The sequence below is a fragment of the Primulina eburnea genome, chromosome 7, assembly GCF_022965805.1.
Source record: "Primulina eburnea isolate SZY01 chromosome 7, ASM2296580v1, whole genome shotgun sequence".
Taxonomy (NCBI): domain Eukaryota; kingdom Viridiplantae; phylum Streptophyta; class Magnoliopsida; order Lamiales; family Gesneriaceae; genus Primulina; species Primulina eburnea.
This window is the reverse complement of record NC_133107.1, coordinates 6,521,619-6,545,655: the sequence shown is the minus strand read 5'-3', so window position 1 is coordinate 6,545,655 and position 24,037 is coordinate 6,521,619. Positions and strand designations below refer to the sequence as shown.

The 24,037-nt window shown below is 35.3% G+C and overlaps 4 protein-coding genes across 6 annotated transcripts; all 4 read right to left on the bottom strand.

Moving 5' to 3' along the window:
* Positions 1–563: 563 nt before the first annotated feature.
* LOC140837465 (uncharacterized) lies at positions 564–2,154 on the bottom strand. Its single transcript, XM_073203634.1, has 3 exons — positions 2,082–2,154; positions 1,178–2,026; positions 564–1,036 (listed from the first exon to the last, which is right to left on the bottom strand). Exons 1-3 carry the CDS (start codon positions 2,152–2,154, stop codon positions 564–566), a joined length of 1,395 nt encoding a protein of 464 aa, XP_073059735.1.
* Positions 2,155–3,844: 1,690 nt separating this feature from the next.
* LOC140836999 (uncharacterized) lies at positions 3,845–8,054 on the bottom strand. The gene is made up of 5 exons (XM_073202940.1): positions 7,819–8,054; positions 6,090–7,439; positions 5,175–5,378; positions 4,941–5,092; positions 3,845–4,817 (listed from the first exon to the last, which is right to left on the bottom strand). Exons 2-5 carry the CDS (start codon positions 7,423–7,425, stop codon positions 4,290–4,292), a joined length of 2,220 nt encoding a protein of 739 aa, XP_073059041.1. The 5' UTR covers positions 7,426–7,439; positions 7,819–8,054; the 3' UTR covers positions 3,845–4,289.
* A 1,111-nt stretch (positions 8,055–9,165) lies between these two features.
* LOC140836998 (uncharacterized) lies at positions 9,166–15,841 on the bottom strand. 3 transcript variants are annotated; one of them, XM_073202939.1, is made up of 11 exons: positions 15,645–15,841; positions 15,224–15,376; positions 15,104–15,138; positions 14,908–14,960; positions 14,263–14,328; positions 14,074–14,114; positions 13,446–13,582; positions 12,387–12,477; positions 10,839–10,910; positions 9,864–9,979; positions 9,166–9,581 (listed from the first exon to the last, which is right to left on the bottom strand). In XM_073202939.1, the coding sequence occupies exons 2-11, from the start codon at positions 15,307–15,309 to the stop codon at positions 9,454–9,456; spliced, it is 825 nt and encodes a 274-aa protein (XP_073059040.1). In that variant the 5' UTR covers positions 15,310–15,376; positions 15,645–15,841; the 3' UTR covers positions 9,166–9,453. The 3 variants fall into 3 exon arrangements, with proteins under 3 accessions (XP_073059040.1, XP_073059039.1, XP_073059038.1); XM_073202938.1 differs by having other exon boundaries at positions 15,224–15,332; XM_073202937.1 differs by having other exon boundaries at positions 15,224–15,322; positions 15,645–15,840.
* A 2,179-nt stretch (positions 15,842–18,020) lies between these two features.
* LOC140836997 (large ribosomal subunit protein eL30-like) lies at positions 18,021–20,704 on the bottom strand. Its single transcript, XM_073202935.1, has 5 exons — positions 20,573–20,704; positions 20,331–20,436; positions 20,035–20,136; positions 18,421–18,489; positions 18,021–18,339 (listed from the first exon to the last, which is right to left on the bottom strand). Exons 1-5 carry the CDS (start codon positions 20,591–20,593, stop codon positions 18,299–18,301), a joined length of 339 nt encoding a protein of 112 aa, XP_073059036.1. The 5' UTR covers positions 20,594–20,704; the 3' UTR covers positions 18,021–18,298.
* Between the last annotated feature and the right edge of the window lie 3,333 nt (positions 20,705–24,037).

The following is a 24,037-nucleotide window of genomic DNA, read 5'->3' as shown; positions in this document are numbered from 1 at the left end:
CGATTGAATATTAACTAACTTTGATGAAATCTTTTTTTAATACCAAATCTGTCGGAACACATTTGAGTAGGTTGAGACAATCTCACGAATCTTTATCTATGAAACGCGTCAATCCTACGATATTTACAATAAAAAGTAATATTGTTACCATAAAAAGTAATATTTTTTTATTGACAACTCAAATAAGAGATCCGTTTCACAAAATACGATTCGTGAGATCGTCTCACACAAGTTTTTGTCCACACATTTTACTCTAAAATACATATCTACGCTATTAATAAAGTATGACGGTTGGATAGTAATTAATTTTGGTGAACTATTTTTTCTTAATGTCAAAACTTATTTATTTCAATTTTCACATTTTATAATGTAAAAATATCATCTTATTAAATCACATATCATATTTAATTTTGTAAAATATTGTAATTAAATAAAAAATTTCGATTTAAAAATTTTGTCAACTATGTGTGTTTCGGGTCGTTAATATTTATACTATTAATTAACCAAGAGGGTTGAATAGTAATTTTTTTTTTTTTTTTTTGACGGTAAAACTTGTAACTTTATTATGAAGAAATAAGATCCTCCATTACAAGATCCACCAACCAAGAAGGAAAATTCCCAGGACCCCACACAAAAGGGGATTGAGAAGAAATAGCTAAAGAGGCAAGGTTGTGTGCAACAACATTCGTCGATCGACGAACATGGCTCAAAGTGATTCTATTTTGTCCATCCAATAATCTCTGGATATCCATTGCTATTGCACCTGTATAACTAAGATCCTCAGCTGGGTTGGTGACTGCTTGCACCGCCAGCAGAGAATCCGTTGTGATATCATGTATCTGCAAATCTCGTTCTTGTATCACCCGTAATCCTTCGCGAATAGCCATCAATTCCCCATGGACCACCGATAAGGGCTTGGATATTAATCTCCCGAAGGCTATCAATATGTGGCCGTCATGATCTCGCACCACTCCACCGATTGAGTAATTGTCATTAGTCTCATTAACCGCAGCATCCACTTCCAATCGCCGTAGCCCTTTTTTTCCGAAAGCTCACAACTTTATTGCATCAAATCATTTGTTACAAGCTGAACTAACCACAAAGGAAATTCACCATTTGGTAGTTACTGCTTGTACGACCAAAAGGGAGTCTGAAGCTATTTGGACATCTTGAAAACCTTTCTCGTATAAGAGCTTGATACCCTCTCGGATGGCCAGAAGTTCCCTGTGAACTACAGTAATCGGTTGATTTATTTGTTTTCCAAAGGCTAACAACAACCGGCCTTGAGAATCTCGTACTACTCCCCCAACACTATACATGTGCCTTTCCTCGTTCACTGATGCATCAACATTGAGTTTGAGAGCACTAGGTCTAGGAGGCTCCCAAGACCCTTCCTTGTTTCTCCTCTCGACGGGGCAGGTTATCCCTTCCTTCAAACGAGCTTTTCTAAAATCTTCTATCATGGCAGCACTCCAAGTAATAATGTCAGCCATCGATTTCCTTCTATCCCCATGCAAGAAACTCTGTTTTTCCTTCCAAATGGCCCACGCATGAATTGCCATTTCCTCAAACACAGCTTTAGGTTGATTCTCTTTCAACCACAAGCAAATTTCTAAAGTATTGGTATGTCTCGCCATTCTTACAACATGCTCAAATGTATTGTTTCTCCAAAGATGTTTAATGGCAAGACAGAAGATTAAGCTATGAAAAGTGGAATCCATAGATGAGTTACATAGAATGCAAGACCCACTCACCGGTACGTGATGCCGCATTAGATTCTGGTTCGTAGGGATACAATCATGAGAAATACTCCACCAAAACAGGCGACTCTTCGGCGGAATAGAAAGACTCCATATGAAAGCCCACCAAGAGTTCAGGGAATATGTCACCTGATGTTCAGGGGGAGAGAACAATCCCCGCTGTAGTCGGCAGCCATCCCGCACTATGTACTGTCCCTTGGCCTCATACCGCCAAAGTATAGAGTCACTCCTCCCTGATGTTGGTAATGGGATCTTGAGTATCTCCCCTGCAACATATGGATTAAAATTAGCGCGCAGTAATTAAGTACTCATCCCACTTACCATCCTTTATTATCACATCCACGGTAGTGTCAATCTCCCACGGAATCACTGGTCTACTGATCTTGGATTGCATAGTTGGAATCCATAAATCATCAAAGATTTGTATAGATTTCCCATCCCCGACTCTCCATATCAAGCCACTCGCCAATAAGTCTTTACCCCATTGGAGCGACCGCCATATAAAAGAAGGGTTACTACCCACCCCTGCAGCCAGTAACGATTGATGTCGGTAGTATCTTCCTTTAAGCGATATGACCTTATAATAAAAGGATTTGGTGTGATATTGTGACACCAATTGATTTTATGAAAATACCCTTTTCAACTTAGAAAAATTGTAACGATTATAAAATATTTTTTTTCCTCAACTCATAAACTTTCTCATGTGTCATTTTAACATTATCCCACCATGGAAATGTTTTTCATTTTCCCCCACGTTCGAACACATGTGCTTCATAATTAAGCACCTAAATTCTTAAAGTATGAGTATCAATTGAGTTGTTATCTTTATTTATATATTTTTGACTTTTAAAATTAAATAATTATATCACTCGTAATATAAAAAATTATTATTAAATTTTTTTAATATAATATGTAGATTTTTTACACAAAGATTTTTAATATGTAAGAATGCATTGCGCGTCAAAAGACACTAAAATACTTGTTAAAATGCAATCATCATTTGATTAATGATTTTTTTAAAAAATAATTCAATTAATTATAATGATCTACACTTGAGAATTGAGAATTATTGTCTGCCATCACTTTAATGCAACATACTTATATTTAAGAGAGAAAAAAATTGGAAAAGCTTATATTTTAATTGAGTCATCTTGATGAATTCGTGGTAAAAGCGAATATTATATTTTTATACCATAATGAGTGCCATATTATGCTTCAATCAGGTACTGAGGCTCGGCAAGTAAATTGTAATCGTACTTAGGAAAACATATTAGTCATTCGGCATGATGAAACTGGCAAGTCAATAGCAAAATCGCCAGTTTTGCCATGTTTAACGGCGTTCACATTTATGTCTATCACTAAAATATCACTCTTCTATTGAAAATATATTAAAATTATATATTCAATAAATGAAAACCAATCCAATTAATGATGATAAAAGTTGACACTGAGTAGTATAACAAAACTGTTGACTTACCCTATTATATTAATATAGACACACTTTGTATATGCGATAATACTTTCCATATTGAAAAACCTGGCAAATTAAATAAAATTTCAAATTAACGAGGGGGGATTTTCTCAATATAATTGATGAAATGTTTGTCCCATGGGAGTAAATCCGCAACTACTGATGCCATTTTGATTTTTAAAAAAAGAAAACAAAGAAAAGAAATAGAACATTCATTTGCTCAATATGTAAATCGTCACACACTTTGGGTAACTTTTATGAAATTAAAGTGGTATAACCGTATATTTTGGCTCAAAAGCGAGATCCATGATAGCGAGACAAATTGTGAAAATACTGATAGGGACTAGTTTCATCACTTTCTGACAAATAATTTTCAAACTAGCAACCGAAACACGCAATGGTTCCATATCCAGTCAAGATAATTAACTTAGTTATATTTAACCAGAAGCATAAATTTTTTTTAGAAAACTATGATGCATTCCTAATAATGGAACCTCATAATTAAAAGATTCGAAATATTTGAACTACAGCTAGAGACATATGAACAATCGGGAGGATGGTCTCGGTCAATCAGGGCAAGCATGCGTGATACAAGGGCATCGACAACGATGCATGAAGAATTCAAACAATGCATAATATAGGAAACATCAACAAACATCAGAGTTACAGTCTCAAGTAAATAGTGCAATTCCAGAAAGGATATCCGCAGCAAGTTTAAGGAAATGTCTTGCTTACTACTTAAGTTTGGGGAGAGTTGGATACCTAATCTGGTCTACATAAAGAGAGGATTCACTAGGTAAAAAAGCGGCTTGACTAAATAGATGCATACGATATCTTAATTTTCATTCTCTCAACCCAATGCCTTCCCATGATAAAAAGCATAAACTGTTCAACAAACCAGCAACAGAAGCCCCTCCTTGAAAACCGGTATATTACGTACGCCACACCTGCAGACCTGCAAAGACGCAATTATAATATACTATTTATTGTTAACTTTCGCACTAACCAATCTATCATGAATCAATGAAGAACTCGGCCATCAGTACACGGCCCTAACGCTAAACATTCTTCCCCTGAGAATTGAGCTTTGCTGCAACTTGTTCATCAGACAATGGCAAGTAGTAGATGCGAGGGGTTGAAATAGTTTTCCGGAAAAGATCATCTAAAGTTACAATTGGTGGGTCAGTTTTCTCAGGAAGTACGGGGGGTGGAAGGTTAGGGTGATCCCTAGCTGGGTGCAGGTGCAGCTGTTCTCTTGGTAGAGGTACCCTTGATGGATGCTGGCGTTCTCTAACTGGTGCTGCATTAGCCAGTGGCGGTGGTGGAGGAAGAGAAAGAGGTGGAAGTTGCAGCGTCGGAACTTGTTGGCGTGGAGAAGGTTGAGGTTGCAAAGGCGGTTGAGAGGTTGAGAAGGTAGAAGGCGCACTGCTTGAGGGTGTTGTGGAAGATGCAGGGGGAGCCTCCACACGAGTTTTAACTTCTTGAGGATCAACAAACTCCGCTACCAACATGCGTCCCCCATTTGGAGGCCACTGGAGATTGTAAACAGCATTACGGGTGTCTACAGCTTCCTCGATGGATGAATACTGCATGTTAAGAGTACTTTCTAGTTATTTTTATAAACGAAATCTTTGATCAAGTACAAAAAATAATGAAATTTTTTTGACACGGATAAAATTATCATGCACTCTGCGAGCGAGTAAACTTACGGAGACATAGCAGTGGGTTTTAATGTGATCCATCCAGAAACTGGTAACAGTACCCGTCTTTCCAAGAAGTTCTTGCACTGCTTTTAAAGTAAAAGGGCGCAGAAATCGATCAATTCTGAGAGAGTTACTGAGGGCCTTTGGTGACGGAGGAACTACCAAAATCCAACAAGTGTGGTTAAGAGAATTACTTATACTCGTAATACATAAATATAATTATTAGTAATCTGCAGTTACCAAGCCGTTCTTTTGGTGCTTCATTATTGGTCGAGTCAGAAATATTGATGCGCTTGATGGAAGTTTGAGAATCTTGTGATGAAGAACCCTTAGGGGTCTTGAGATTCTCAGAGTTCCTTCTTTCTTGCTCAGAACCCCTAAGCCCACCAACTTTCCATCTGTGTTGTCTCTTCCCTGTGTCATTGTTCCCAACTGCTTCATTATCTGTCACATTCAAAGTCATAAATTACAACGCTTTGCAATGGAAACAGGAAAAAAGTGCTCAGCATCATACAAACAGTACATCAATGCAACTAGCTTGGGTGCCGACACAGCTTTTGTCCTACTGCTGCTATTTCATATAATATGTTTCAGTTAGGAATTAAACTTTGTTCTATAATAGAGTTGGCTGGTTTTTAGTAAAAATTAGAGACAACAATACTCAAACAACTAATAACAGTAACACCTGGTTCAGATACATCACCATTTCAAACGGGACAAAACTACTCATTCTCAAAATTGTTCATATGCTACTCCAATAAAGTATAAACCAAAAAAAAAAAATAAACAGTAAAACTTGCAAAAGGAACATTTAAAACAAATAAATTTTATCCTTTTATCAGATCTTTAGCACAAAATTCTGGTTTCCATTTTTAAAACCCACAAAAGATATTATCCTCCCTGAAAATAAAAAAGCATTCAAGTATAATTATTTATCTCTTTATCTTGCAACCACTCTCGTATAATGTCATGTTTTTGACACAGAACAAGGAAAAAAATCCTCAAGGAAACAAAAATTCAATGCTACCATGATTATTCACTCCACATCTGTCTCTGACTGCAAATTCAAAACTTTATGTTATATATAATACCACTCAAAGAAAACAGGAATGTCAAAATATTGCACACACAAAAACTGCGATTAAAAACACTGACCGTCACCATCAAACTTCCTTTTCATAGATGTCAGTCCAGTAACTTCCTTGTTTTCAGCATTATCAACAATAGCTTCAATTGTCTTATCACCACCAACTACATCAACAATATTATCCTCCTCAACAATAGGCAGTTCAGATTTTTCCATCAGATCTCTTGTTTGATCAGAAACAGACTTGCACTCCATTTGTTTACTCTCCAATACATCCTCCTCCATGGAATCATCACCAGAACTCCGGTCTAAACTCAGCTTTTCGGGACCCAATTCATCTCCATCAATGTTCTTAGGACTGTCAATAGTTTCATAATTACGGCCACGAATCTCTTCGTTTTCTACTTTTGTGTCGAGTGGGGGCTCTTCTACATCCATTGGATGTGTTTCTCCATCATCAGGGGTAAAAGTGCTGGGTGGAGGGGGAATCTCACAGTCAACATCAAGCTCTAATACACTATCATTAACTACATCAAGCTTTAGTTCATTTTTCTCAATAATGGATACAGATTCAGTAGAAACAGTATCAGTTATTACTTCAGACCCTAAATGAGGGTTTTCAACCTCAGATACCTGATACTTCAATTGTTGGACCTTGTGATCTGGTTGGGGACCCTCGGGGGTATCAATTTCAGGCGGATCCAGTGAAACAGTGGCTTCATTCTGAACTTCACTACCCTTTACACTTACTCCACCTGGAGGTACCATGGTCGTGCTGCTTTCATCAATCAGAGGCATCTGAATATAGGGATCTGAAAGTTCAGGAATAAAATCCTCATGACGTGATTCTACTCCATCGTGGTTGACTCCTCTGGTTAGATCTACCTCCTTATCTTGTCCACAGTTGTGCGACACTGATCCAGTCAAAGCTTCTACGGGCTCAATTGTCTCGCTGACCACAACAGCAGTTTCCACTGTTGTGAACTGAGAGACCTGCTCCCCTACAACCTCAACAGTATTGACTTCCTGTCCAAGGTTCACTTCCAAATCTTTGCCTTCACTCACTAATCCGCTGTCATGGTCAACCCCAATCTCAGGGCTGTTATTTGGCTTTCCAATCAGGTTGTCCCCAGTATCCCCGAGATCTTTAGATCTTCCAGAAACAATATAACCTTCTGTTGCTTGTTCAGAAGGTAACTCAGATTGGTTCTCCTCATTTAGATTGTTATCATTACTCTTCTTAGCACTTTCCCAATCACTACGAACTGCTTCATCCAAACGCTTTATTAAATCTTCTTTCAACCCCTTAATAGTCAATTTACGTCTCTTAAGTTCTTCCTTCAGCTCAGTGACCTTCCATTGGTCCAGTGGTCGATTTCCAAGAGTAACATATGGTGATGACATTTTGAATCAACAAACTGCCTTTCAGAAAAACTTTGCAATTAGGACAATTGACAATAGGAGAGTCAATAAGGGGATGATGTAGATAAAAATTAAGATTATGTTTTGTAAATAATGCAGTACTTTTAGTACATAATGCACATTTTGTATACTTGCATCTACATTATCAGACCATCAAGACACGCACGGTAGAAAAGATTCATCTTTCCCCACCAAAAAATCGCCAAATTCTTCAAAATCTCTCAAAGATGAGGTGCGTAATAAATGCATTGATTCCAGGTCCAATTGCATATAAATAGTTACGCATTTAAACCATGAAAATGCAAACAGGAAAGGATTGAGATTAAAAAGCAGACATCCATCTATGTATGAAATTTAAAGAAACCACACCGGTACCTGTAGCGGTTGATTGACAAGACCGCAGTTTACGATGAATCGAGCTGCGGAGACAAAGAACACTGCTGAATCACAACACAGAAAAAGATTAACAAAGAAGAAATGAGAAAATCAAGCACAAAAATTCAGATTGAAAACGAGAAGAAACGGCACGCCCAACAGAAGTAGGGCACCAAAATAGGGTTCGGGGTGCGTGGATGCGTGTTGGTCGCCCAGGACTCAAAGAAACCAAATATCCAAACGTCGCTCTTCGTATTTATAGCAGATATATGACCCGTTCTATAAGGCCCATGGGCCAATACCGGGCTTCCAACATACGAAGAGACCTCGTCTATACATGTTATATATAAACCTAAATGCTCATGAAAAAGCACTATATGAAGATTCTACACATATATAAACATTTCAGTCTTGCTCTTTTACTTGAGTATAGTTTTTTTCTAAAATTTATGTAATCATATTGCAATTATTTTTATTTTTTATGCAGCAACTGATTTTTCAGTATCCATACAGTAGTGAAATCTCGTTTTACCACCAATATTCGGGGTAAATGATATGTTACTTTTACCATAACGAAATTTTGGTACGATATCTGTATAATTTTTTGTATATAAATAATATTTTTGCTATCATATAACACTTGAACACCTTATAGTGCCGTCTCGGTCCATACATAAGTATTTTCTGAGATGATTTCATGGATCTATATATGAGAATGATCGTTCCGATCTGTCCCGTACTTAGAGTAAAAAGTAATATTTTTTCTCCATAAAAAATAGATTAAGTCTAGAACGTCACATAGATTTATATACGTGAAACGGATAAACCCGATACAAACATAGACAAATCAATTTAATACAGATATCTATCTATCAACCAGATCAACTTAATTTTTTGTATTTATAATATTTTTTTCAAATCAAGTGATATTTAATTCTTGATTTTTATAGTTTATCCCATGTTTTATTATTTATTTAACTTTAAAATGTTTACTTTTTTAATCAATCGCGATATATAATTAAGAATAACGGATACCAACCGCATGGTTATTCAGAAACGAAACACTATTTATCGAATTCATTGTTCATATTTTTTAAAAATAGTTTTCATAACAAAAACAAAACTTACATAAAGTGAAAGTTCTAAATAATATTTTTACTTTTACAAAAAATTTAAAGTTAATTTCTACATCATATATTAGATATTTTGTAGAATAATATAATAACATAGAAATCTACCTCTAATCTCAAATTTTAATAAGTTCACATTTTATCACAAGCTTGAACAAAATTTTGGCCTAAATCAAAAGTTTTTTTACTCCATATTTTTGGGTACTTTGTTAAAAAAAAAAAATTTGTTTTAAAAGTATTGAAATTCGAGGGGAAAAAAAGTAATTTTTTAAAAGCTGGACAGGATTCCATCAACCAGGAAAGTGGTTGAGTCAAACAAATACCAAAATAGCAAAACATAAAAAGAGAGAAGATATCATCAGTAGAAACAAAAATAACATTTGACACCACACAAGGGACCAAGCCAAGCTGAAGGTGCAATACCTAACACACGCATGATCCATCCACAAGGAATGCCCGAGAATAGCCCATTTGTCAATGTACTAGTCTATAAATGGCGTAGTCTTCATTCACTTTCCTCATCGCTTTCCTCCAAATACAAATGGTTCATATTTCTCTCCAGTGGAGGAAGCCCGTCGTCCTCAGAACTGTTGGACATTCCATCATTGTCGTCTTTAGATTCTGAATGCACTTCTGAGATAGCAGAGAATGTTTCCATGTAAGCTAACACGATCCATGATTTCTACTCAGAATTCAAAAGTGAGTAATGATAAGGTGTTGGGATGAGCCCGGTTGGTTAGATAAGGTTAGATAAGATAAATTTAAATTTTGAACACGATTTTAAGAAAAAGATACAAGTTTCACAACTTTTTGCATTAAGCCATTACTACAATTAGCGGGTCCAACCTGCTCTATCCTGCCCTAACCCCTGTTGAGGAGAAAGGAATCTTGATACTTGTAAGTTGTAACTAATACCTTTTTCACCTGAGTGGCCATCTGAAGTTTGAGGCTTTTCTTGTGAAAGCCATCCGTTTTGAACTGAGATGATGTCAGAGCTGTTTTGACATTCGGAGTACGACTTGAGAAGTTCCCTGCATTCATTCATTCATTCACCAGCACTCAGGCCAGTTTAAAAGGTGCTGAAAGATCAACAATGTCATGGAGCAATAAAGCTTCACAACAGATTATCATAACATAAATGCAGACAGTATCTACTATCCTCGATCCTACAAAAAAAATCCACTAATTCCAAGTTCCCGTTTCCATTCCCGTTCCCAGGGGCCAGGACTCCTTAAACATAATAACATTCATAACATGGCTTATATAGCGCAATACTCCACAACTTTATGCTATTCATTCGCGGCCCCCGAGGTATGACTCAAAATGAACGAGCAAGCAAGACAACTTTATATGTAATCATATCAATTATCAAAAGAGAAGTGTACTCTTAGAATCACTAGGACCAAAATCTCTCGCTCATGAAAAAATGGAGATAAAAAATAATTTTAGATCTTCATTTGCCCTCTCATGTGTTGGCTGAGACAACACAATGGACCCAGAAGTAAACATCAAAATCTACATATTTTGACAAAAAATGGGGTAATAAAGGTTCAAAAATAAATACCAACACTAACTAACTAAAATGTGAAAGAGGATAATGTCCACATGGTCAAGGGCTTCGGTATCATGTTAGAATACAAATACATCCATAAGCTTAAACTAGAGGTAAGTCGATCAAAAATAATTTTAAATTTGAAAAATGCTCTGCCGTTGCTAGCTCACTGTCATCATCTCCACCAAGGACTCACTCACTCCATTAGAACTCCAGCAAAATGCAGAATATGGATGTTTTCTACTTCATAAGAAATTAAGATGACACATTTAATATTGATTAATGATCACAAGTCCAAAAGCATGATGTGGATTGTGCTGGTGGCAAAATAGAATTACCTGTTAAGAGACAAGAATGCATGTCCCCACTTGAACTTACCGAGCAGTAGCTCTCCGGTTTCCGTCTCTCCACTATCAAATACAATTATGTATGAGTAGTCAAAATCTATGTAACGACTTAAATTTAGTCATGCAGCTCTAGTTAAAAAGCTTTAGCCGGGTGGAGGTGTGACTGTATCATAGCATAAATCAACATGTTTTACACCACCGGTTTTAAGGTGCATTTGTCTTGTCAAAACAAGACTTGTTATATAAAAACATTCTAAAATCAAGATGTATGACTATGACATGAAATTCAAAGTCAACTTTACAAATTCTAATTTAAATGTGTGCACCTTACCTTTCAATTCAGCTAAGATGCACGGCTTGTGCATATTCAGTAACTATCTTCAAATATTTCACACTTAAAAAGGGAGGAGGGGGAGGTGCAAGTTTCTATGCTCGTCTTCCATGTGTTAAAAAACATAAATGTAAACCTTAACCAAAACAAAGGTAAATTTTTAAAACTGAACCAAATATTTTTAATGAAGGATAATCAAGCGTTGTAGCACAATATGCAAAAGAAAACTTCAAGTACTGGTTGAAATTGAGAGACAGTAGGAGTGTTTTTCTGCCTAGAATTTGAATTGATCAGAATTCATACTATCCTACGTAGACAATTGTGTCAGTTATCGATAATCAAGAGAACAACAATTTTAGCCATCATATAAAATGTAAATACTCCTGAGGTGCCTCGCCGCCAAATGAATCAAAGAAGCAAATGCTCAAAACTTTTACAATTAACTGATTTTTTTCTTCAAAATGTTAAAGACGGCATGCAGAGGCAGGATGAAACTTCTAAAGAGTTCTCGTAGAAGTTGGTGATGGTTTCAACTTCCAAGCATAATAATCAAATCCGCAGTGCTGCAACAAACTATACTTTAACGAGTTTTCACTTTGTTTAAACTAAATTAAGGCTGAGTTTGGATGAGAGCATTTGGATCTGGTGTATTAAAGGAAAGGATTTGAAATGACTCTGACTCCATGTGGAGATGAATTCGGAATCCACTCAAATGACTAAAAAACTAACCGGTTAGGAATTGAAATTCATTATCAAGTTGATGTTGTCAAACAAACCAATAAATTTGATATTATGATTTGAAATCCCTAAATTCAAATTCATTCATCTAAATGCAGCGGAAGCAAGTTCAACTTCTTATACCATGAGCCAACAAACGATCACTAAAGTGGACACGCCAGAGCTAGAAGTAAACAATGGCAGCTTTAAGCTGAATTCAAATCCTCCGGTAGTAATGTTGAATCAGGCTTGAAATACACGATAACTAAAGATGACATGCAGTTATTTTGACTAGAAAGGGAGGCTCAAGAATTTGTAGAGGGCAGAAGCAGCAATTAGATGTAAGAATAAAACATCGAGGTGGGTAAAAGAATCGTTATACATAGCTTAAGCAAAGAAAATGTAAAGACTAGTAGGTCAACAACAATTTTTAACACACAGTCCATTTATACGAAATCACAGTAACATAGAAAAGGTTTCAATAGAAGTACCATATTATCGACGCAGCAGCAAGTGCCTCAACACATGACAGTTGACAAGGTCGACCATAATTTACTGGATTTGCTGCCACCAACCAAGGTACTGCAAGTTCAGATTCATGCATGAGTCTAAAAACATAATCAGAAGAAAGAAACAATGCGATCATCCCAATGACGGGTGGAAATTCGAATCTAGCACGGTGACCTCGTGGTCGTGATAAGGTGCTTCATAGATTTATTTCAACCATGACAATCATAAATTACAACCTCATTTATCCACCCTGATGGCAGAAAATATGACTCTGTTGGTGAAAAATGTATCACATTTAGAACATAACAAAACTTCCAGCATGGTGAAGATTACCACGAATTAAAAGGACTTTACCAGAATCTCCAGTAGTTTTTACTGATCTATATGAGACTTGGAAAAAACATGACAACCATAACGAAACGAAGAAAAACAATAACAAATAGTCAAGTCACCAAGAGTCCATATAAGGAATCAGCACGTCATTTCTTGCACTGCAAACAACAGAAGAAAGCCTATTTTTTAGACAAGTTAATTACATATACACAACACAAGATAAAAACCAACCACAAACAACTGTCATTAAAATTACATCTCATTAACATGCCCGCTCCAAATGGGATGCAATACAACCCAAAACAACAAATGTTTTGCATGCATGCAAGTTCATAGAAGCTGTCAGCTACATGTTCTACAAAATTTCATTGAGCCGTTATTTGCATTTCAAATCACCTATCCAAAACACAATTTTGTTCTTATTCCGTCGTTTTTTTTTTTTTGGATTATAGGTTGACAGGAACAATGTTAGAGTACATTACCATAATTCAGCAACAACTACACAAATAATAATGATTTCTAGCACGTGGAATCATGTGTGTGCAACTGAGTTGCAATAATTTAAAGTTATATACTTTCAAATAGGTCAAATAAAATTCATGACAAACTTTTCAAAATTAAATTGACATGAAAATCAAATGCAAGGAACACAACTTATTTATAGACATTGCAAGCTATTAGTAAATCACAGGGTTTTGAATCCTTACAGAGCCGAGGTGCAGAACACCGAAGCTTGGCAAAAGGTACATCCTCTAAACGTGCCCATGAGCAATCTACGACAGCTAAACCTCTCCTTTTAATTAGCTCCAGATCTTCTCGTGAAACACATTGTTTCCCAGTAGGGCTGAAGCAAGGGAATATAGCCATTAACCACCCAATCATGCACTTGTGCTGGTGCAACACATATCATGATATATGACATCAAATGTCAAACGAAAATATACAACTATGTTCAGCCTTTTCCCCATCTTCATGTCAGAAATTAAATGTTCAGAACTCAATCTCATAGGACCAAAAGCAAATAGAAATATGTAACTCCTTCACGATTGATGTAAATCATCTGAACTCAATATCATCAATGTACATGAACTAAATTCCATAACTACTATATAAAGAGATGTTAAATGATAAAACACAAGAAAAACAATTGCTGAAGAATAAATCAAGAAAAAAACACACATTTTTCTCTACAGAGGAAATAAATGTGATGATGTCCCGGTCTTTCCAAACGCAAGACAATAGCTAGAGTACGGCCACAAGATACAAAATTAACTGAAAGAACATAACCATAATCCTAAGTAATAAATAGACTATCATGGACCATGGTGTAATTACCTCAAAACAATTCCACCAAATCCACTACTAACGCGCAATTCCTGCAAAACATTATATAGAATTCAATATAAGAATACGACTATCTAAGATTTTGATTAGAACAAATGCCTCTTCCTCGTAAATACAATAAATATCACGAGCATTTCTTCGTTTATGATAAAGATATATTCAGGAGAGGCGGATACTTTCTTTCAACAATCCAAATCTTGCAAGTTTGCGTCCTGTGCACCTCTTTGCATCACATTGACCAAAATCCTGAATCCATCAACTAAACAATTTACAACAATGGATGTGTGAAAGGCACATGACAAAAATAGAAAGAAAAAAAAATCAAATGTCTAGGAAATTTCAACAAGGGCTATGGATCATCTACTGCCCAGGAAACAGAATTATCAACAATGTTCTAATCCTCATTTATTCCATATTGAGTTGCCCATTAACTACGTCCTGCCTAGTGCACACAAAAACAGAAATATTAATAAAGTTATAAATTCTAATTTCAGGATCAAGTTTAAACATAACAAAGAACTACCTCGGAATCCAAGACCGGAATTTTCAAATAGATGAGGGAAAATATACAGACATCAATAGACTGGAAAGTTTATACATCCAGCAGAGGCACCTCATTACTGTCGCAGTAAAATTATTACGCATTGGATTGATGCTTTGCAAACATCTGATTCATTATGCCAGGCAGAAAAGAAAAAACCTCAAGGGACCCATGAAAATATTCCAGCTACCCAAATGGAAGACAATTGTCACAGATAAAATTAGTTATTCACGATTTATTTGCGAAGCAACTTCATAAACATATGGCAAATGCAGTATGCTTACCCACATGGCGAGCTGAATGTTGGTACCCCTTGGCTCCTCTTCTTCCTGGATTGCTGTCCAAACAACAAGTACCTCCTCACTAATCACCAAAAATATTTGAAACCAAACTTTGCTAATACAACTTCACTGACGCAAATAATCGAACATCTTTGCTTCAGAAAAGTGAAAACACCCACGATGAAAGGTGCGGGCATACCTTGTCCAGTTGGCAAAGACTCTTCATTTTCATGACTGAAAGAAACTCAAGCCAGTAAAATATAAATATACGAAGATGAAAAGACCTTTTTAAAGGTGAATGGGCCTGAATACTGCTTGCCTGAGAGAATTATGAAGTAGTTTATGAGAGAATTGACGGTTTTCTTTCTTTGATCTCCTCTGCTTCTGCTTGTCGTTGTGACCCATGATTAATGCTCTTCTGGGAGTCACTCAACCATAATCAAGAAGCAAAAGTTTAGACACATCAATCTGTCTGCCAACCCCAATCACATATACAGTACGTAGAGATAAGTTGTACAAGTAAATAAGTGCATTCTTTAAAACTTGTTGCCATCGTTTTTTACAGTTCAACGTAGCCGAAAAAGGTTAGATATCAACATATCATACATATTACTTTCGTCACACAATTTTTATGGGGGGGAGGGGGGTTGAATCGATCTAATCGCAGATTTCAAAAACATAGATTAACGAATCTTCGGGATGGCAAGCAACAAGGGAAAAAAGAAGAAGAGGGAAATCACCTGAACAGCGCCGGTTTTGTGGAGGCAGTAGACGCGAATTGGAGCTCGCGGGGGGACTCTTGCGCACCAACTTTTTTATGCTCAATTTTCACTATAATCGATAATCGGATTCCTCAGTCATCATGCGGGAAAAGTAGGCTTGACAGTGGGTAGGGTATAACGGGCCTCGACTCATTAACATCCTCAAGAACTTGTTTTGATACTTTAAAACTGGAACTTTTGCTCGACTCGATTTATAATCAAATTTTAACAAGTTTCACCTATCAAATAATAATATTTATATTAAACTCTTGTTCTACTTTTTTTTTTTATAATTCCTAAACTATGGGGTGATCATCGCTTGAACTCGAGCCACTTTCAAAGGAAAAAAAGTGAGATCACTTGGACGAAAACTCGATCTCTATGCTCTACTGATTTATAATCAAATTTTAACGAGTTTGATCTGTCAAATATATATATATATATTTATATATATATATATATATATATATATATATATAATTATTTTTCCAATAAAGATCATATCGCAAAATCAATTCAATCAAATTAGTCCGCCAAAACACAATACGACATGTTGATACATTTCTCATACTTGAACAAATTACCTGCAAACAAGCCATGTAATAAAAATTTGCCTAAATGATATATCTTTATTGTTGACTAATCAAAGAATGGATGTAAAATGCGTAAAAAACATGAGTTATTTATATATTTTTATTATTGACTAATTAAAGAATGAATATAATTGTGCAATGAATCTAAGTGAGGGAGTGGGTTTTGTATATTGTCAAATCCAAGTTTGACAAGTGTTGTGACTATGGGGCTTAAGATATGAAGTTCACCTATAAATAAAGACACCATTCAAATGTACCAAGTGCATAAATTTGTGTGGGTTGTGAGAGGTGTGCAAGAATGTATATCCTTGGATTGAGAATTAGTATCTAATAGAGGAAAATGAGATATTTCAAACGAAAAAATAACAAAACTCGTTCAAAAAATATATATAACAAAAAAGTACACAACGTTCTTTTTCAACCTAGATATTATCATGAGTAGGAGGCAAATGTGTCATCGATCGGTTCGATTTTATTTTGATTTTTTAAAATATATAACTTCCTTCAGTTAGGTTTGATTTTTTAACAAAACGATCTGGTTACGGTTCGGTTTATTTGCTTTTGATAATTATTTAAATTAATAATTAAAACATAATTCAAAATATAATGTCATTTTTTAGTTAATCGTTTAGTAAAACTTTAAATATAAAGTATAAATGAACTAAATAAATAACAATCAACTAAACATTAAAAAAATTATTAATTCACTAAATATCATGTCATAAAATATATAATCTAAATAAAATTATAAATTAAATTAATTTTTTTTTGTCAGCTCAATTTTGACAAATAAAATATGAAATCGAAGCATATAAATTTTGATTTTAATATATGTAGGCACCCAAAGTCGTAATGTCATCGTTATCACTTTATACTTCTAGTTGTTATCTTTTGAAAAGCCAATGATCATGATAACAAAATACTAATTCAGCAGAAATTTTACGGTCTTGTAAAGCCAACCTTTTCATTCTCATTTTTCCTCCTATTTAGAGTCCTAAAATCAAGTATATGGATTTTATAATAAATAGAAGAAAATTAAAGAGGTTAAGTCTTTGGAGACTGAGAATAAACTCAAACTTATATATTTATAACAAGTCAAACAATAATATCTCATTCCATTAATTCAATATGAAATAACATGTGCCAATAGTAACTTATCGTATAGAAATATTTTGCCAAATGAAATAAACTGACTATCCAAGACTCAGAAGTGAATATCATAGGTTAAAGAGGTGTCTCCCAACCATTCAGTGTAGCATTTTTCCCCATCTATTCAAATAAAATTCCGTACAATCAATCATTTATGAGTCAAGGTGAACTGATATTTTCAAACCGAAGTCACGTTATTCAGATGAACCATATAACATTATTCATTGGACTCGCTGGACTGAAGAGACGTTCGGTGGATCCGTTACATAGATTGTTATTCAGTCATTCGGTGTTATTCATGCGATAATATCAGCTGACAACTTAATCCCATTTATTATTCAAGCGACAAAGATTGAAACGATGTCGAAAATTCTTCGCATTTAGTATATGTTAGAATTTGGATGGAAAAAAGAGAAGAAAACGGAGAATTAATAGATATTTGGTGATGAAATGAGAGATTTTAAAGTTAGATTAAAGTGTTGTCTCGAATACAATTTTATAATTATTCTCTACAAGGGTGAAAAATTGCCAAAATTCATAAAATAAACTAAGTTGCCATCCATTCAATCATCCAAACGTATTAATAAACCACCACCGCATATTACCACTTCACTTACAAAAACCATTTGATGCAATAATCAACCGATCACACAATTCTCTATCATTAATCCACAGAAGCAACAAAGAGTGACTACATTAAAAAAATCTGGGGCATAATAAGTCCATAAAATCTTTACCGAATACAAGAAAAATGGAACATATTGCCAGACCCCATTCCGGTTAAAAACCGGAGTTATATGTTCCGAAGGCGTGGAAAAACTCGAATGACAAAATTTTGCTAAGAAATCCAACAGCTAGATTCAAGGAATAATAAAAAGATTCTATACGTTGTCAATGTTCACCGCTCAATGATTTGATGATCTCTGAGTCACCTACATTAGGGGGAAAAACAAATGATTATATCAGGCGCCCCTTCAAAGCAGCACAGTGCATGCAATGAGAATATGTGGTACCTTGATCAATGATGCTGAGGCATGACACACGATAGTATTTGCCGCATGCAGTTCCTAAGTCAATGTTGTCTAGACGTTCACAAATGAAAGATTTAGTTAGGGCTTAAGCGCGGTGGGCTACATGATACTTGATCATAAAAACCTTCAACACAATTCAGAATACAACCACCACAGGAAACCTAAAACAATTATTTCTCAATGTTTCCCTCCAAGGCTTGAGCTGCTTCTAGAAATAACTATTACTTTAAAGGTCCCAAAAAATTGCTTCAAATTCAAAATTCATTCTCAAAACCACAAATTACAACTTAAATACAAACTACAAATTGCTTGACTTGATCTAGAAGTTACCCTCAACTTCACGACAAAAAGTTTAAATTGGTAGTTTGATAACAACAATAGCACCAAAGCTATTGGATTTCAACCCAAACCCACACGCACACGGCAGGACCATTTGGAGTCATTTGACAATATGGAGTGTCATAGCATCAGGCATCACAAATACTAATATACAACAGGAGGGCATGACATATTGCCATCCACAAATAAATTCAAGGGATAGTAACACATGATTAGAACAACGATTATGTAGGTAGCAGCAAAAAAGTGGATTTATCAAGAATTTGAAGTTAATATCCCCCATAAAAAAGAAGGTCACGGTTGAATTCAGACAGGTAAAGGTAAAGGCTGATAGCTTACCAGGTCACTTCGGTTTTTGTGAAAATATTATATCATCTTTTTTTACTCATTGCAGTTTCAATAAAGAATTTAGCCACTCCAAAAAACAAAATAAAGTAAAATGTACCGATAGCTTGTTTTACTTTTGGTTTCATCAACTGTATTCCATAAAGAAAGTCCAACCGAATTTCCATATTTTGTCCATCCAATTTCTCAAACTCGTAAACTTTTCTTATAAAATAGAACTGCCAGGAAATGGGGTTTAACACGGATACAAAACTGTATACATATGAAATTGAAATTAAGGTATATAATATTACAGGGAGATCAAGCCTCTCTCTAAGATGGTACAGATATAATCGACCCATGAAAAGGGATGTAACGCCTCAAATCCTATATTCACTTGTAAATTGGCAGTAACTAGGACAATTACAAATGAAATAGTACACTATATCAGTATCGGGTGCATTAAAGTGAAATTAACAAATTGCCTCAGCAGATGAATACGCAATGAACCAATGGGTAGTTAGATAGGAGTTGCAATAAGAGATACAGAAACTGCTGATCTAAGGATTCAAAAATCTTGTACAAAATCGGACAAGACAAAACATCCTAACCCTCAGCAGATGAATAAGAAATGAGCCAATGTGTGCTTAGATGGGCTTTGAATTAAGATCTATTGATCTAAAGATTCAAATATCTTTTACAAAATCAGACTTGGCAAAACATCCTGAGATATTTGGGATCTACTTCATCAAAGTTTAGAATCAAATAAAATTTCACAATTGTCTTTCAGTTGATCCTATTAACTGCAGCCAGTTTACTCCGACGGTAATATCAGTCATAAGATATCGAACAATATAAATTAATTAGCAAGACAAAATTTGATAGCACGCATAAAAAAGAAAGACAAATGAAAAATGCATGTTCAGCACTTACTTCCATTATAATGGTGAACAACAACTTTAGAGAGCATCGCATAGTACTCAATCTCTGACTTCCTCAGTGGAGGGCAGTTGTTCGAGATAAGTACCAATTTCCCTAAATTATGAACCCAAATGATTAAACATCCGTAATCAAAACTACCCCAGTCACCCGCCAATGTTCGTGAAAGCATCAACCTAAATAATCAAATGTAGGCAGTAAAATAACAAAGACTGGCTCATCGACATTAAAAAACATTAAATCTGAATAACAATAATACATAAACCACAAATTAAAGGAATTGAAACTACCTTTTGAGTTACGTAAAGTTTTGAGCACCGTCTTGTAACCAAGAGTATACTTCCCACTCTTTACCACCAGGGCCAATCTGCTGTTGATGCTTTCGGTCGTCTTCTTCTGCAAGAACAAAAATACAGGGAAAAAAACCAATCAATCAACCCAAAATTCAGGGTATTCATATCAATAGACCTAATAAAATAGAAGGGCGCGATTAATCGGCTAAGGAGAAGCTGAGAGGGACGAAGATTCGTACAGTCTTCTTGGCGGCTACCATTGTTGCGGAGGATGTTAGGGCTTTGCAGATTTTGGATGAACACGAACCCTAATGCAGACTGCTGGAGAAATGTGAGTCGGAAGGGCATTTATAGGGCACCGTATTTGATGAAATTGCGATTTGGACCCTTCACTTCGTGAATTTAAGTTGCTTCCCATATATATATATATATATATATATATATATATATATATATATATATATATATACACACACACACACACACACATGTATGTATCATATGGAGTATAATTTTTTCCATGAAAATCATGAATTTAAGTTGCTTCCCATATAGATTGATTGTAACTATGTAAATTAAATCTTTAAAATCACACAATAACTCAAAAACCACAGTTCGATCGCTTTTAATTATTGTACTCAATAATCTATCTCTCAAAAATTGCATTACTTATAGCAATGAGAATCGAACTCGCAGCCTTGTATCTAATATCAACTATAAGACCGATCGTTTACCGGTTCGCCAAAATTTAGAATTAGTGATATCGGTGCAACTCAAATCTTTTAAGCCGAATAGAAGTTTAATTATCACAGTTTGTTCGTTCTTCTAACATGAACAATTATTACATCCAACAATTATACATACAGACTCAGGGCCGTGCTTATTCTGAGTCCAAAGAGTTTAATGACTCAGGCCCAATCCTTTTTTGGAGCCCAAAAATCTTTAAAAAAATTTATTATATATATACTAAAGTATTATAAATTTATAAAGGGATTTAAAATTTTGCAGCTACAGTCGCTCCTTCTGTTTCCCTTCCTCCGGCAGTAGCTCCCGTGAGTTCTCCACCCACGGTCTCAACTTCTCCGCCGGATTCCGAGCCGGTGAGTTCACAACCGACAACCGCTCCTGCTCCTGTTCAGTCGCCTCCATCTCCTGCACCCGAGCTTGGACCTTCACCCGCTCCTTCTACTGTTAAAGATCAGGTACTTGTCAATTTTCATTGTGAATTCCTTGTCGATGTTTGACTCAAGCTTGTAAATCAGTTTTATCTGGAACTATGAGCCACATTATTCCCATAAATTTACCTGATTTCCAATAATAATTGTGTAGTACTGTAGTCTGTAGCCTGTAGTGGAGTACTTCACACAAAGCTGTGCTTCCTGCAAAAATTAATTTATGGGAATAAATTAATCTTTGTTGCCCATGTAGTTAGGCTCTAATTATTAATCCCGGATCTATATTATTCGCACCAAAACTAAGGCTGTCAACTCATTTAATGTTACAATTACAACTTACAAGTATATTGTGAAACGTTTCTAGTAAGTACTGTGATTGGTTTGGTCTATTGATGAATTAATTATATGAAAAATTAGATTAACTTAATCATGATCACATTTGAGAATTTAGGGATATTGGAGAAAGTGTAAAATTAGAATAAACAGTGGATTGTATCTGAATTCTGTGTCATTTATTTATTAAATTGTTCATTGAATTATTTTTTGACTTCTTAGGTTAATCATGCCTCCTAAGTACATGTCTGGATCTCAAAAAAGAAAAAGAAAGCTAGCGCCTCCTAAGTACATGTCTGGATCTCAAAAAAGAAAAAGAAAGCTAGCGATTGAAGAAATGATTCAAAGTCAAGCTGGAGATATCAACAAGTACTTTATTTCAAACAAAAACATAGTTGCAGAGGTTGAAAACACGGTTGATAATTCAATTAGCAGAGAACAAGATAATGAATTGGATGAGAATGAGATTGATACTAAAAAAGTCCTTGAGTCTGTCGATGTGGATGTATTCACTGATCATGAGAAAGATGAAGAGTTTGTTCAATATGAGAACTTGAATCAGAAAACTTGGTCTGATGATCCGGCAAAGTGGGACAACATTGATCAAAAATTAGAAACTTTTTAGTAGAAAGAGGTCTGAATAGAGATGTCATAAATGTGTTTCCTAAAGATAGCGCTAACAGGCATTTCAATGTGTCACATTATAAGAGAATTTTGCCAAACGGGGAGGAAAGTGATAGAAGATGGCTATTATATTTAGTTTCTTGTAACAAGATTTTTTGTTTTTGCTGTAAGTTATTCAAGAAGCAAGTAACCAAGACTGGATATGGTCAGTTAGCTAATGAAGGATACAATGATTGGCATAATTTGAGTCGATGTCTTGCAAATCATGAAGCGAGTAAGGAGCATATGGAGTGTATGACGAATTGGCTTGAATTGGAAAGAAGATTGAAGACAAATAAAGTGATTGATGCAGGAGTACAAGTACAAATTAATAAAGAAAGAGAGCATTGGAAACAAGTGTTACGGAGGATAATTGCAGTTGTTCAACGATTGGCAAAAAATAACTTAGCATTTCGAGGAAGTTGTGAAAAACTTTATGTTGAAAACAATGGTTTGTTTCTACAAATGATTGAAATGATTGCAGAGTTTGATCCAGTAATGAAAGAGCACCTCCGACGGATTCAAGACCGTGAGACTTATACTACATATCTTGGTTGCAGAATTCAAAATGAGTTGATACAGATGTTGGCAAGCGAGGTAAGAAAAACAATACTTGCAAAGGTAAGACAAGCAAAATATTTTTCAATCATGTTAGATTGTACTCCTGATATCAGTCACAAAGAGCAAATGTCCATTGTCATACGATGTTTAAATGATTCAAAAAAAGTTTCACAAAAGTAGAAGAATATTGGGTGCAATTTTTAGATGTTGATGATACTTCGGGACTTGGGCTTTTTATGCATCTTAAAAATGCTTTAGTCAATCTTGAGCTTGATATTGATGATATTAGAGGTCAAGGATATGATAATGGATCTAATATGAAAGGTAGGCATAAAGGTGTACAAAAAAGGTTACTTGAAATGAATCCCAGAGCTTTTTATACTCCTTGTGGTTGTCATAGTCTCAATTTAGCTTTGTGTGATATGGCGAATTGTTGTCCTAAGGCTATGTCATTTTTTGGAGTAATATAACGGATATATACACTGTTCTCCTCTTCTACCAAGCGGTGGAAGTTTTTCAAAGATCACGTAAAGGGTTTGACAGTTAAGCCATTGTCACAAACACGATGGGAAAGTCATGTTGAGAGTGTTAAACCTATAAAGGAGCAAATTGCACAAATAAGAGATGTTTTGTATGACTTGGCAAATGATAGTGAAGATCCCAAAACGAAGAGTGAAGCTGAGTCCTTAGCGTTATATGAACTTGAGAATTTTGAATTCTTGCTTGGTGTGGCAATTTGGTACAAGTTATTACATGCTATCAACACTGTGAGCAAATTTCTTCAATCTGAAAATATGGATATTGATGTTGCTATCAAACTTTTACAAGGAATTGTTTTATTTCTTGAAGAATTAAGGCCATGGTTGAAGCTAAAGAAATGGCATGTGAGATGGGCATTGAAGCTGTATTTCGAGAGAAACGTGTTATTCGAAGAAAGAAACAATTTGGTGAAAGTAACAGTGAAGAAGTGAT

What these genes read in the sequence shown, in the direction of transcription:
- LOC140837465 (XM_073203634.1), bottom strand. Translation starts at nt 2,154, where the DNA reads ATGCAATCCAAGATCAGTAGACCAGTGATTCCGTGGGAGATTGACACT. An exon ending in GGATGTGATAATAAAGGATG is followed by an intron (nt 2,027 to 2,081) that starts GTAAGTGGGATG and finishes CATATGTTGCAG; the next exon opens with GGGAGATACTCAAGATCCCA. An exon ending in CAAGCTCTTATACGAGAAAG is followed by an intron (nt 1,037 to 1,177) that starts GTTTTCAAGATG and finishes TCGGAAAAAAAG; the next exon opens with GGCTACGGCGATTGGAAGTG.
- LOC140836999 (XM_073202940.1), bottom strand. Translation starts at nt 7,425, where the DNA reads ATGTCATCACCATATGTTACTCTTGGAAATCGACCACTGGACCAATGG. An exon ending in AGCACCAAAAGAACGGCTTG is followed by an intron (nt 5,093 to 5,174) that starts GTAACTGCAGAT and finishes GGATTTTGGTAG; the next exon opens with TTCCTCCGTCACCAAAGGCC. An exon ending in AAACCCACTGCTATGTCTCC is followed by an intron (nt 4,818 to 4,940) that starts GTAAGTTTACTC and finishes CTTAACATGCAG; the next exon opens with TATTCATCCATCGAGGAAGC.
- LOC140836998 (XM_073202939.1), bottom strand. Translation starts at nt 15,309, where the DNA reads ATGGGTCACAACGACAAGCAGAAGCAGAGGAGATCAAAGAAAGAAAAC. An exon ending in GTGTTCTGCACCTCGGCTCT is followed by an intron (nt 12,478 to 13,445) that starts GTAAGGATTCAA and finishes CTGAACTTGCAG; the next exon opens with TACCTTGGTTGGTGGCAGCA. An exon ending in GCATTCTTGTCTCTTAACAG is followed by an intron (nt 9,980 to 10,838) that starts GTAATTCTATTT and finishes GAATGAATGCAG; the next exon opens with GGAACTTCTCAAGTCGTACT.
- LOC140836997 (XM_073202935.1), bottom strand. Translation starts at nt 20,593, where the DNA reads ATGGTAGCCGCCAAGAAGACT. An exon ending in TGTTCACCATTATAATGGAA is followed by an intron (nt 18,490 to 20,034) that starts GTAAGTGCTGAA and finishes GTGAACGTCTAG; the next exon opens with ACAACATTGACTTAGGAACT. An exon ending in CCTCAGCATCATTGATCAAG is followed by an intron (nt 18,340 to 18,420) that starts GTACCACATATT and finishes CCCCTAATGTAG; the next exon opens with GTGACTCAGAGATCATCAAA.